Source organism: Phoenix dactylifera, chromosome 1 (genome assembly GCF_051530095.1).
Source record: "Phoenix dactylifera cultivar Ajwa chromosome 1, Ajwa_hap1_PhDact_Kaust_v1.1, whole genome shotgun sequence".
In the NCBI taxonomy this organism is placed as follows: Eukaryota; Viridiplantae; Streptophyta; class Magnoliopsida; order Arecales; family Arecaceae; genus Phoenix; species Phoenix dactylifera.
Genome location: NC_143190.1, coordinates 62,640,680 through 62,655,375, shown reverse-complemented (window position 1 = coordinate 62,655,375; position 14,696 = coordinate 62,640,680). Strand labels below are relative to the sequence as shown.

The following is a 14,696-nucleotide window of genomic DNA, read 5'->3' as shown; positions in this document are numbered from 1 at the left end:
TCTGTATAAGTGGACGAATAATAAAGGATGGAGCACTTGGAGATCTATGTAGGCGCATGGATGATAGAAGATCGAGGGCTTTGAGATCCAAGCAAGTAGACGAATAATAGAGGATGGAGTGCTTTGAGATCTATACATCTAGATGAATAACAAAGAGCAGAGTACTTTGAGATCAATGCAAGTGAATAGATAATAAAGGATGGATGGCTTTGAGATTTGTGCAAGCACATGAATGATAGAGAATGTAGTGCTTTAAGATCTATGTAGGTGAATAGAAAATAGATGGAACGCCTTGAGATTTATACAGGTGAAAGAATGATAAACGATGAAGTATTTTGAGACATATGTAGGTGGATGGATTATAGACAAATGAATGATAGCGGACCGAGCACTTTAAAATCTATACAAGCAGATGGATGATAGAGAATAGAGTGCTTTGAGATCTATGCAAGTAGATAGTTAAGATGATAGAGCATTTTGAGAGCTATGTAGATAGATGGATGGTAGAGAATGAAGTGCTTTAAGATTTATGTAGGCGGATAAATGACAAAGAATAAAATACTTTAAGATCTGCACAAATGAATGGATAATAGAGGATGGAGTGCTTTAATATTTGTGCAAGTAAATGATGACAAACAGAGCCTTTTGAGATTGTGCAGGTGAATAAATGATAGAGGATGAAGGCACTTTGAGATTTGTCCAAATGGATGGATGATAGAGGATGGAATGCTTTGAAACCTATGTATATGGATGGATGATAGAGAATAGAGCACCTTAAGATCTATGCAGATGAATAAATGGTAAAAGATGGAGTGCTTTAATAGTTGTGCAAGTAGATGAATCGTAGAAGATGAGATCACATGAAAGCCATGATCCAGTCTCTCTAAACAAGGGTGTTTTTGTCCTTTTCTCACTCTACTAATAAAATCAAGATCCAAGTAGATGGTTGGACTATATTGCAACAAAAACAAAATTTTGATAGCTAATTGAAACTTATTAAACTTTTAAAGTCTAAGTGTTAATGACCAAACTTGAACGGATATCTCTGTAATTTTTTCTATTTTTAATATAAAATAAGTTAAGAAATACGGAAACCTCTAATTTTGGACTATTTCTTTTAGTAAAACAAAACTGGCCCCTACGATTATAATATAGAACTACATCTGAAGTAAAATAATAGAATTCTCGCCTTGCGTATCTCTTGCTGCATACTCTTTCCATCTTCCTCAACCAGCCAAGTTCCCGAGCTGAAATCAGAAACAGGAAAAAGAATATTATAGGATCTTCAAAATGTACACAAAAGGCAAAATCACACAAAGGGAAAGGATTACAAAATGTGCAATAAAAGAGTGGAGAATTTCTTACAAACTTGAGAAGCTAAGTCAGTGCTTCAAACTTCACACTCATACTGATTAGCTTCAGCCGTGTTGCTTTCTTCCCGGTAAGTCATGCAATTGGGACTAACGAAATGGTCGGTCAAGGTCAAATTGACAGGGCAGCCAAAACAGCAATGATACAGAAAACAGGAAAAACTATGGGAAAAGCAACTCGCTGTGCAATGCCGTGCCGACAACAGAACGAGGGAAAGCAAAACGACGAATATTATTTAATGATAACTTTTATGGAAATATAAAAATAATATAATGAACTAAAAGAAGGCATGCAGAAAAGAGCAGAGGACAGGCACATCAAAAACAGGCATAAAAGGGCCCCTGACCCTGATGGCATTAGAAAACCAAATAGAAAATGTTTCAATGTGTACTTTCAGAAGAATCATGTATCCGACTTAAATTTACCCTACATTCTGCCTTTAAAACCTTACAAGCCTGAGAACCATTGGCAAACGCAGCATCAGAAACAAAATCAGATTGCTGCTCCTTGGCATCAGTAATTATGTTCTTTGCTGCTTCCATGTCACTAGCAGAACTAGCACCACAGGCATCAGTAACCGTGTTCTTCACCTCTTCCACCTTACTAGCAGAATTGGCACCAACAGCATCAGTGGTGGTTGTGTTCTTCGCTTCTTCCACGGTACTAGCAGAAATGGAAACATCAGCATTTGTAGCCGTGCTTTTTGCTTCTTCCATATTACTCGCAGAATTGGCAACATCTGCATTTGTGGCTGTGCTTTTTGCTTCTTCCATATTCTTCGGGGAATTGGCAACATCAGCATCAACAGTCGTGTCTTTTCCCTCATTTGCTGAAGCCATGTTTTCCGAGGATGTCTGCTCACCAACTTCCAATACTTTCCCCTCATCTGAAGCTTGCTGACACTCTTTCTTCTCTTCTGAACGGGCAGCTGGTGATGCAAGATAGGTCACATTCGATCCTTCATTCTGCTTCTTATACAGCAACATGGCTCTCTGCAACAATAGAATCAACAAAAGAAATAAATAATCTAACAGAGATCAATTTATATTTTCCTCAAATTAATATGCCCAACATATTGTTTTGAATGGAATACTTCATAGCTTTTAAAGTAAATCAAACAGGCAGTCTACTGCATGAAATAACAAACCAAGACCTTTCTTTTTGTCAACGGACCACCATAAAAGTTCCTAATAGGCTGCAAATGGGTTGGATCTAGCTGTGGGGAACCCCAAAAAGTGGGTCATGAATTCAGAAAAGGATAATTGAACAAACGGTACCCATTTACATATCCCCAAAACCTGGATCATGAATTCAGAAAAAGGTTAAGAATACCAGCATATCATGTCATGCTGGCAAAGGCCCAAACTCCAAAGATTTAAAAAATCAAAGATAATCAGTCTACAGAATTCTTGTTTGGCAACTAGATCTAAATCTCATTTGGCTTTGAACAAGGTAAATCTTAACAAAGGAATTGCTTTCTAAATGCTCAAATGTGTTTAAGACATTATTATTAAAAGCCTACAATTCCGTGATATCAATACGTGGAGCACATAAGCTCAAAATCTGCATGCATCTAGCTGGCAAATAAGGCTCGCATATAAAGGAACACCAAGAAAATAATAACAATGACAAAAAGATCATGTCATGCATAAGATTGATTCGAACATGCGTATATTTATTTGAACTGCAAATGCTAAATATTAGTAGATATATGCTTAAGTTTAGCACAAATTCTCAACTTTAAACATTACTATACCTGAAAAATAGCATCTCTTGTTGCGGGAAAGAGTGAGTTCAAGAGGCGACTTGCGCCTTGTCTTCTCACTTTAATATCTTCTTTATTATCCTGCAACAGATGATATATGCCATCATAAAAGGAAAGAGACATGATACATTGTAAAACAAAATATGAGAATGATTTTGTTTCAAGCAACATACATACATATTCAGTACCTGGGAGTATTCATGCTTAGATTTATTGCAAGCATAAGTCATGTCCAGTTTCCCCAATAGGGGCATGCACTTCTTGTACAACTCTGAATCAGCAAGATCAAGCGAGATGTCAATCCTTGACAGGTACTTGGCACAAAAATTGGCATTACTGTCGCCTGGTGTTTCAGAAGACTCAGCTATCTTTCTCTGTAGAGTTTTTGGAGGACTTTCAACAGCATTTTTTGATGAAGGTGTATCACTAAATCTCTTTGCATCAATACCTTCAGATGACATAGGTTCTGACTGGGCCCCTTCACCACAGGACTGCTGGCCAGGTTGCCCAACCCAAGCTTCGTCTGCAAGAACACGTGTTGAATGTTCCGGTTCCTTCTGAAGTACAGGAAAATCTGCATTCATGCTACCATTTTGTCCCTTCCACATATCAGCATTCATCTCCCAACCTCTGCTGCCTACAGCATGCCTATTCTGATCCCATTCTGGCCTCCCATATATACGGGATTCATCGCCAAATACACCGTTACTACCACCCCATACTTGCAAGTGAGGAGGGCATGATTCACCAACTGGATTGTGCCAACCAAATGTGCGGCCATGGCCAGTAAACCTGTCAGATGCTTCTTGTAGGTGATAGGAAATCCCAGTGTGGCTCAAATCCATTGGCGGTCTAAGGCCAAACAAGGGAGGACCAGGAAACTGCTGCATAGCCGGGTGAAATCCAGCTGGAGCTGGACCATGTTGGAGGGGCATGAACCCATTTGCTAAAGGAGAAGGCCAGGCCAGGCCACTTCTCCAAGCATTTCCATGACCTCTTCCCAAACTGACATCACTGCTCTTCCTCTGACGGTTATAGAGTTTACGATCACCAACCTGGACTCTATTGTCATCTTCATACAAGCCCAAAACTGAAGGACCATCAAACCCAAGCCTGACAGGCGGGGGAGGGGGAAGGTGATTAGGTGAACTGCCGGAGAAGTGACCAGCTCGGTTAGATGATGAAATACCAGGAGTGGGCTCCCTGTTACAAAACTCCATTTGAGATCGGTCATCCAGAATCGGTCTCTCCAGAGGCAATTCTCTTTCTCGATCTCCATCCTTGGAACGGCTGTGCTTTTGTCCTACTTCAGCATCAAGACTACATCTGGCACTGGTTCTATCTGGAAACCGTCTCTCACTAGTAGATGGAGATTTGTCTTTTAACTTATTCAGTGAAGTATAAGCATCAGATCTTGGGGTCCTATCATACTGAGAATAAGCAGCAGCTTCCATCAAATGGATGTGATCCCTTGGTTTAGACTTATCAGTTGATCGAGACTCAGAAACTCGCTGACGATCTCTAACAGCAGTTGCACGATCTCCTGAAGCAGCAGCACTAGGGCGAATTCTCTCTTCGGATGGTGATTCTCTGAATTTAGAATCTGCTTGCTTTGAGCTATGCCTGAAATTAGAATAGATATACAAAAATAAATAATATATTATCAAGCGATTTCAAATGTACATTTAGAGATACAACTATGCACTGACCAATATGAATAACATGTATCACATATTATCAGCTCCCAGAGAAATCACACTTTGAAATGCAATTACCTGACAGACAATATCAGGCAATCTTAACAATAAATCGACGGAATTAAAATGGTAACTGACCTCAAGAATATATCTAAATGGACATGAAATAAATATATAAAGTGGAATAATAAAAAGAAAGAAACTGTAAGAGAAACTTATAAATTAGGGATATCTACGAGAACTGATTTTTCATGGACAGGTCCTGACCACCAAGGAAATTCAAAAAATACAAGCACTTTTCCACCAGTCTTGACAAGGTTGATGGCCAAAACATGAGCAACCGATCACTATAAGTGAGGGGCACCACACCATCAGTACATGACCCATATATATCTACTGAAAATATATAGATAATTCCATTAGTTTACCATCATGCGGACCATGAAGCTGCTGGCATTTTTGTGCATGCTTACATAAACAGATCCATATAAAAACAGAATAATGACATAACCTTCACAAACATTTTTGAAAATATGACAATTTCTCAAAATGTAGTTCCTGAGATCCGGATTCCATATCTTTACAATGTCACCATAAAAAACTCTCAAATTGCAGCATACTTCTAAATGGAAAAGAGCCATTAATATTGAATTAAATATTTCTCGAGACCTATACTCCAGGTCAGGAGCAGTATATAGTCCATACTCCATACTTACAATTTTCTACAATATCATACACCAGTTACATATTTTTTTTTGATAACAATGAAATGGAAGTAATCTATCCAATAGCAACAGTGTAAAAATAAATAAAAAAGGCGCTGGCCATAAAAGAGGGCAAGACGTTATCAGAAAATGTGATTGATTATCTTATTAATTCAAACAATTGATATGGGCCAAGGGAAGATTATAGTTAATTACCTTCCATGGAAACTACTACAAATACAAAGAAATTTAGGAGAAGGGATGAAAATGAGAGAGAACAAAATTACCTGCTATGATCTTTGACAGCATAAGCACTGGAGCTGGCAGAGCTCTTTGGTCTGTTATTGTTTGGACTAGAATCGACCTTGTCTGAGTGTTGATGCTCTGTCCTAGATCTATCGGTATGGGCATATATTTTAGTAGTACTGGATAAAACTTTCCCCCCATCTTCACATGGCTCCTTTGCACCACGAGTCTTTGAATCACCATGATCCTCATACCCCTCAGAGAACCTTTTCCTTCCCCTGTTATCTTTAAGCTTGGTGCCATGATCTTCAAAACACGGGATGCCATCATGATCACTGTCCTGAAGCTTATTTTTTTTATAATGACTCTCGGAGGGCTTGTTTTCATCTCTATAATGCTTATTGTCAGTCCTGTCACCAACATGATCCTGAGACAAGCGCTCATCTCGGCGCTTGTCATCCCAGTGTTTTCGGTCCCTGTGGACATTATCCCTGTATTTATCTCTATACTTTCCATCTTCATGCCTTTCATCCTTGTAGCTTATATTTTTAGTATGGTCATCTCTAGAATATAGTCTCGTATCGCTCCTATCATCACTGTCTCTGCCATCACCTAACCATTTATCTTTATCTTCAGAGTTATCTCTCCACCTCCTAACACGTTTCTCAAGCTCTTTTTCAAAATCAGGATTGTGCAAGTCATGTTGTATTTGCCATTCTGTTAAACCATACAGAAGGAAGATACTCATTAAACCTAAAAACTACTCGATAACGGGATGCATTATACATGAATAGCAAATTACAATAAAAAATGTATGAAGAAAATTTATGGCATGTAACATAGTACATTTATTGCAGGCATTATCTAGCAGAAAAATTACAAATAAGTGAAACCATAGTCATCACCTCCTAGCATCATCCCATCTATTAGTCACCACTCAGTGATTAAGAGATAGGAAATATAACAAAAGAAAACCATTTAATGATTTATGATAAACGAACCCATACAACTCTAGTAATAGACAAGTCATTGATCGAGCTCACAATAATCAGTCCAGATAACTTTATCTTGACGGAGTGCTTGTAACCACTAATATTGACATGTTAGAGCAATGGAAGAACAGAACTAAAAGGGCAATGAACTTGTTATTGTAAAAGCAATCTCATGACAAAACAACAGCATCCCAATGAAACTTGCTACATGCTTGGAGAATTATGAAGCAGCCATGTGATCCCTTGTAAATAGTCCAAACAGTATATCTAGAGACGAGAAGATTGAATTTCTTAAGATTACATGTTAAATAGAGAGAAAATATGACGTAAGCATCAGTAACGGCCACAAATTGAAAAATGTGCTTAGTTTTAGTCTTATGGTGGATGATTTTGTATATGATATTGAGTTTCATCACAAAGTAAACCGGCTTCCATGAACCTACCCAGACCTTCAAGGGCTTGAAGGGAAGAATAACAGGAAAGGTGACAAAGGAAAAGAAAAAACACAAACAACCAATAGTATTTCCAGGATGACACGAACGACAACAAATAACCCTTGTACCAACTAGTTTGAGCTGGGAAAAACATCCATCAACAATAATCAGAAAACAAGGTCAAATTATATTCGGAGTTTGAGTTACAAAATTTTGGTCCCCTGGCCTTTTTTTCAAGAAAAAGTATCAGACCCAAGGATGAAAGCGCTACCATCCATGATACATCCAGCATTATTATAAGGAACATATTCTAACCCCTATGTCCAATTTCGGTAACCAAGAAGGTTTGAAAAGGCTCTTAAGTAGATTGTATAGGCAAAATTATATGTACCAAGAGCCGGCTATAATGGTGCCTAGGCAATAATTATTTTGAATCATATTCTGTAACAATTACAGACTTTTACTTTAATTTAGTGCCTTTAGTTACATAGCTACAAGTTTTTCGAATTCAGATGTTCAGATTATATAAAGTCAAACTACTTGTTCTGAAATTTTCTTAAACATGAAAGCAAATATGGCCATTTACCTTAGTTTAGTGCCTTTAGTTACATAGCTAGAAGTTTCTCACATTGCATGTTCAGATTATGTAAAGTCAAACTGCCTGTTTTGGAATTTTCTTAAACATGCAAGCAAATATGGCTGTTTGCATAGGGTTATCTCCACAAATTTTGGACTAATATTTATAGTCACTTACCAAAAAGTATCCTATCATATATCCCTTAGTTCTATTGATCCTCTCACTTTCTTCTTCAATATCTAGCCATTTATGTAGAGCTAAGGCTAACTGTAGACATCCTGGATTCCAACCAATTTATTTCAAGTTTTCAACAATTTCTCATTTTCACTTTTCTTTAAATTCCCAACAGATCAGGAGAGGAACGGCACTCCAAACTTTTGGGATGCTCAAAGTGAATTAGAAAGTGCACAGATCCAAGAATAAAGACCTTATGCCATAACACATTAGTGGTTAACTTACCATAAACAACCAAGCACCCCATCTCCTATGCCCAATACCTAGGGAAGCACTTTAGAAAATTGTTTTAACTAGTACAAATAAGAAGGTAGTTGGCCTATATTTCCAATCTTTTTCATTTTTTTCTTAAAACAGACTCCAATGCGCATCTATGCTTTTGAATTCATAGCAACATGGAAATGCCTAGAAATCTAGAGACATACACAGTACACCAGGAATGGAGTTAGGAGTCCATTTCCTTTTTTCAAAGGTCTTTTTTGGCACTACTCATGAGTGAAAAGTTTAAGAAACCCAACTACCAAAGTAAAGAGACAATTAAAAATTATCCATCCTGCCACCTTAAGCCCTAAAACAAGTATCAAAACTATTCTCTTTCCACACATTATCCTTCCAAATTCCTTCTGCATAATAAAAAAAACTTCACACCTACAAGCCTCCAACATCATTTATTACACAGAATACCCCATGACAACTATATTTCCCTCTTGTGACTCAACCTTTTATCCCTCCACCAAAATACATTATTTGAGCTCCACAACCTAGTCGGTAGTCACTGGTGGAGCCTCCAGGGTTCCAAGCATGTGAAGTCAGCTATCTTAGAAAAGGGGCATAGAGCCTTCCAAATTAAGATCAAGCTGAAATAATTAAACTTTCATGAGACCATTAAACTAAAACATCAAATAGTACTAGATGTTACAAATCTCCATTTAGTGTATCATTCTTTCCAAAACTTGCCCTTCTCAAGGGATATCACAAGCACTCTTGCTTCACTTTATCAATGGCATTTTATTAGGTTATTTTTTGTAAATAAATCCATTCTCCAGAAATTATTTGGCATTCAAACATTCAAAAGCAATACAGGAGCTAACACTAGTGCACTGACTACTAATGGAAGCACTTAGATTCCCAACAACTGATCCTTCAGCTTTGCCTTTCAATCTTGATGCCTACACCTCAATCACTTCTATAATTTCTATTTTTTCTACAGATAATTTTTATTTATTAAATTAAATAATTTACAATCTTTAACCACCACAAGTCCTTTTTACACATAATGCTTCAATGGAAGTGTCAAAACACCCACTCAAAAACTTTTGCCGTGAAACTCTCAAAAAATTCCCGTGACATATCTCCAACAATCAAATGATAAAACAACAAGAGGAAAACCTTTAGCCCCAAAACTATTTTCACCTTTCATCTTACAAACATCCTCCTTCACCTCTGCTTCTTGCAAACTCATTGACAAGCTTAACTCCCCAATCCCACATAAAAAATATTGCCCTCTAAACTTGGTCTACACTCTTTTGCCCAATGGTAAAGGAAACAAATCAACTTATCACACTCTAAATATACATCAATCCATAAAATTTCTTATATTATTAGTCACCTTGTCAAGTATATGTATTTCATTTACTAAAGCCAAATTATTATCATCTCATAAGATAGAGATTTGGATGGTGGATCATACAATTCTTTGCATGGTAACATCCAGATCCAGGTCACAATTCTACAAACTAAAGTTATTTGTATATTCATCAATCTTTTAATATCAATTAATTTCTGACTTCTATACTGGCCAATACATCATTCATAAACTTTCAAAACATCAAATAAGAGATCTCCTTTAAAATTTCAAATTTTAAGAGTAAAGAAAAAATAGATATGGTTGTCTTGGAACCAATTTAAAATTTTGATTTCTTCTTCATTTTTTTACCTCGGAGGAGAATTGAGTTCACTAAAGCTATATACATTTTAAGGTCAGTAACTCAGATTAAGATATTCTGCCGATTTATAACATTCATTTTTGGGACATGATATTTATGACCTTATGGTTGTCTGAAACATTTTATGACCAAAACCGTGCTTTCTAAGACATTGTTTGGTTAAATGACAATTTAGATGTCCTCCTTACCTTTCATGCAGTTGCAACCTTTTTTTAATATTTACAATAAATCCGAAAGAACCTTATAGTTTGCATCCCCCAGATGATTCAATCCCAATCGACTAATCTACGATTTACAATACAAGTTCGATCTTAACAATATTGTTCCCAAATGTAGACCAAAATCTCCAACCGAATTTGCTATTAGTTTGCATCAATAGCCAAATCCAACCCAATACTTGTCAAGAGAATGATGAGAAAGGCACCCGCAATAAGTTCGACAATCTAGTCTAGCCAGACTTCATAGCCCTATCTTGACCAGCCCACTAGGAGAATAGGTCTACTTTTAGGCCAACTAGTAGACATAGTTGACATGACCTAAACAATTTATCCTATAAAGCATCAGACCTCTAGCATTGTGTGCACTTCTCCAGTAACCACAATTCATTACCCATCAAAAGTTTAACCACCCCTTCTCTCCCAACTGCTCTTGGAATAAACCTCACTAATAAAAACACTAGAGCTCAAACTTACACCAAAATTTCCACCAACATAGAAATTCCGATAAGTCCGATATGGCCCATTGAAGGAAAGAGTGAGCGAGAGAGAGAGAGAGAGGGGGGGGCATATTGAGCATAAGTTAGGGGTAATGGGAGAGAGAGCACATACATATGCAAGAGGGAGAGAGTAGGAGAGGGTTGCTTCCCTATCATTGCTAGAAGAGAAAGAAAAAGGAAGAGAGTGATGCCACTTCTCCCTACTTGGCAATGCTGCCAAAGGTGTAGGGAATGCTGCTGACTAGCTTGCTGGCAGGTGTCTCAATCAATACATACAATCAGGCTCGACCATCCATCATGATCTGTCCCTTCTTCTCTCCCTCTCTCTCAGACTTCTCTGGCTGTTCTTATTTTAGATTTTGACTTGTTGCTTTGTTGCGGGTCTTTGACACCCCCCCCCCTCCCTCTTCTTTCTTACCAAAAACAAAAGGGGAACGGAGAGAAGTGACATGATGCAAACCCGAATATGTTCTGGAGAGGGTTTGGAACTTTGGATATTCTAGTTGCTAGAATGCCTGAATTGCCCTCAAAGTTTCAAGGAAAGAGCCAATTATATCGTTCTGCATCCCACTATCACAAATCTGCTTTTAGAAATAAAAAAGATTATGTAGCCAGCAGCTGCCATAAAAAAGCAATAGCAAGATAACACATCAACCTGCAACTTTGTGTGGGACCTTTGTGTAACTAAATTGTTAACAAAGTAAGTCTCGCAACAAAAGTTTTTGGAATACAAAAATTTGAAACAGACTATTTGAAATACAAAAAGTAAAACAAAATAGTCTCTTCCAATCAATATTGTATTTTAATAAATACCCCACTTAAAATTTTATAATTTATAATATTATAAAAAAATAAATGATCTTATTTTTTTAAAAAAAATACTATGTATCCCTGTATCATTTTTTTTTCATTTTGCCAAGATACACACCCAAATCCAATTCCCATGACCACTTCAATGTAACACTGACTCCCAATACAATAGATTCTTACAATTGCCTTGATGCCCACCCCCAAATCACACCTCACTAGGCATACATATTAGTTGAAAAGAAAAGCTACAAATGATTATGTAGTCTCCAAAGAAAATAATTGGTAAAAATATCTCTAGCAACATGCTAAATGCAAAACCTTTGAATAAATTTTAACATGATGATGATCGCCCAGATCTCAAACTCATATTCAAAGATAAGTCCGTTAAAACGCTCAACTACTTACCCAACCAACATAGACGTTAACTTTTGAAAAATAAGTTGATGAGCATATGCAACCTTTATACCACATCTACCAAACAAGATGCTCACATCATTGAAATTTGTCAAAAGCTCACATGAGAAGGTCCCCAAAGTCATATCCCAAGTTTTATTTTCTCCAACAAGGGTTTTGACTATAATGCTTAAAAAACCAACCAAACTGTCAAGTTGGTATTTGATGGCTTCAATCCACCAAGAACAGAATAAATTCTAGAAGACACCCAATATATCAAAATACTTCCAATGCTCCTTTGTCCTTCCCTAATCAAATGCGCCTGTCCCTTTTATTTCTTATCAGGACCGCCCTTCACATAAATCACACAAGTTTTAAGCATCTTAATTAGTTTTTTTGGAAAAACCTCCTATATTGGTGCCTTAACATTAATAAATTAGTCCTTAATTCTAATCCTCCTAGTTTTGCATGCACTTTTAATTCTAAATATCAATAGTCTTCAACTTCCACACATCTTAGAGGCGCAACTCCATGTCAACCACCAAGATATGATGCCATCAAAAGCACCCTTTTCTATTTCCATCCTTCCCAAAATAGACAGAAAAAAAAGGAATCTGATTTGGGATATTTCCCATGAACTCAAACTACATCTGAAAGCCCTATATTTCCTTCATGAATTATATATAGAGCTCCACAGCCTCACCAACAAGCACACAACATGTGTGAACAAAGCCCTCCAATGGTTACTTATAGTTGGCCACTTGGCCCAATCTAAAAGAAGCGTAAAAGAGACAATGAATTGCAATATATGTACCAACATAATAAAGAGCACAGCCTGCATTTACAGCCAAGAAATATCTCGTCAACATGCCCGAAACCAATAACACATCCTGATGCCTAACATATCAGAACAGAAACAAAGGCAAGAAACCTCCATTGCATGCAAGGATGACTTCAATGCACCCTCAGATTTGAGTATTTGACTTTTCTGACAACAAACAGTGATATTGTGCTTATATTTTTCACTTTACCTTTTCTGCCAACCTGTAAAAGCACAATGTATCATTTATATGAATGTCAACAAGAAAAAGTTGCTGCCACAGGGATGACTATTATGAATCTCAGATCTAACAACAACAATTCAAGAATCAGTTTTTGTCATATCTTAAGCTTATAGAAAGTACATTCATAACAAAATGATACATCTGGCACAACATGTTATAGTTAAATTATCTGAAACTGTTCAATTAGATTAAATTGGTGTCAAATGTCTAGACTATGCTGTAAAGAACAAAACAATGTAAGTAAATGTGCCAAGCCTACACAAATGTGTGCATAGCATATTTGATTTGTCAATGACTTTTTGTCAGCAGCTCTGCAAAAAAAACATCATGACATATCTATGATCAACCAAGTATAACCAATGCCATAAGGAACAGATGACAATAGATAATCAACCACAATCATATTGACAACAACAACAACAAAGACTAAAGGTATCAGGTACCTTACCACTATTTTCTATATCCTTCTTTGTTGCGTGTTCTTCTTCAGGACTTCTTGTTTTAGTGCTATACCTTCTACTCACATCATCAGACCTGGCATGCTTGGAATCTTGGGTCTTCTTATCCCTGTCAGATGCCCGCTCTCTGTCCCTGTCCTTTGTCTCCTTATATTGACTATCACTCTCTCTCCGGCTCGAGTCCCTCTCCAACCTCCGCTTTGCCGAAGCAACCTTACCTCCACTCTCCTCATTCCTCTCACTTGAGCCCTCACACCTTCGGCTCGACCTGCTCTTTGAATCAGAAGCCGAAAGCTTTGACTTGGAGCTCTTATCCAAGTCTACAGGTCCAAATTCCTCCCCTTTGGACTTCTTATCAGCCACAAGATCATCCTCCCCTGCCCCATTCCACCGATCAGCCACTGCCACGTCCTCAGTCCGTTCTTTCCTTTTCCTTCCATGCTCCCTAGTAATATCACCGTTGCTGGAACCAATCAAATCTTTCCCCTGAGGCAAATTTGTGGATTTCCGCCTCTCCGGCTCCAGATCTCTAGAAACCCTAGCTAACGCAGTGGCAGCAGGCTCTTCCTCCCTCAGCTGCCTCTCCCTCGAGTTCCCATCCTCCTCGGAGTCGGACCGATCCCTCTCGTCCCTGTGCTTGTGAGACCTGTGGGATCTGTGCCGAGAGCTCCGCGGCATCTCCAAGAAACCCTCAAAACCCTAATTCCACAAATCAAGAATCAAAAAGAAAGAAAGAAAGAAAGAAAGAAACACTCCCACAAGCCAGCTAAATCCCTTCAAGAAACCGCCGGCCCACCGATCTCCGCCTCAAATCGATGGATCCGTCGGAAAACTTCGAAATCTAAAGCAGAAGCCGCAGCGGCAAGCGATCCACGGACAGCTAAAACTGGGGGCGAGAACGTAGAAAAGGGAAGCGAGTCCTTCTCCGGAGCGGGGCGGACATCAATCGGAGAAGCGAATATCGGGCAGAGAGAGGGGAGGAGGAGGCGGCGGAGAAGGCGAAAAGAGGGGGGAGGGGGTTCGGTTAATTAAGAGGACAATTTGGAACGATGCAATGCGAGAGGGGGGTGGTTCTATATACACCCCCCCTATTGCTCAGGACACCCCCCAAAAATTAAAAAAAAATTAAATACTCTCTACACCCCCCCCCATTTGCTAAGGACACCCCTAAAAAATTAAAAATTCCTAAATTACCCCCCACCCTCCCCACCCCCTCACCTAAATTGCTCTCTACACCCCCCAAACCCCCCCCCCCACCCCGCTCTTCCCCTCCAAAACACCTCGCCAACG

At 38.2% G+C, this 14,696-nt stretch overlaps 1 protein-coding gene across 2 annotated transcripts; it reads right to left on the bottom strand.

Annotated features, from left to right (window-relative positions):
- Positions 1–1,697: 1,697 nt before the first annotated feature.
- LOC103713330 (LOW protein: zinc finger CCCH domain protein) lies at positions 1,698–14,472 on the bottom strand. Of its 2 annotated transcripts, none has more exons than XR_005511367.3 (5): positions 13,397–14,472; positions 5,825–6,500; positions 3,314–4,759; positions 3,128–3,217; positions 1,698–2,363 (listed from the first exon to the last, which is right to left on the bottom strand). XR_005511367.3 is itself a non-coding variant. In XM_008800218.6 (5 exons), exons 1-5 carry the CDS (start codon positions 14,082–14,084, stop codon positions 1,752–1,754), a joined length of 3,501 nt encoding a protein of 1,166 aa, XP_008798440.4. In that variant the 5' UTR covers positions 14,085–14,472; the 3' UTR covers positions 1,698–1,751. The 2 variants fall into 2 exon arrangements, 1 of the variants encoding a protein (XP_008798440.4); XM_008800218.6 differs by having other exon boundaries at positions 3,325–4,759.
- Between the last annotated feature and the right edge of the window lie 224 nt (positions 14,473–14,696).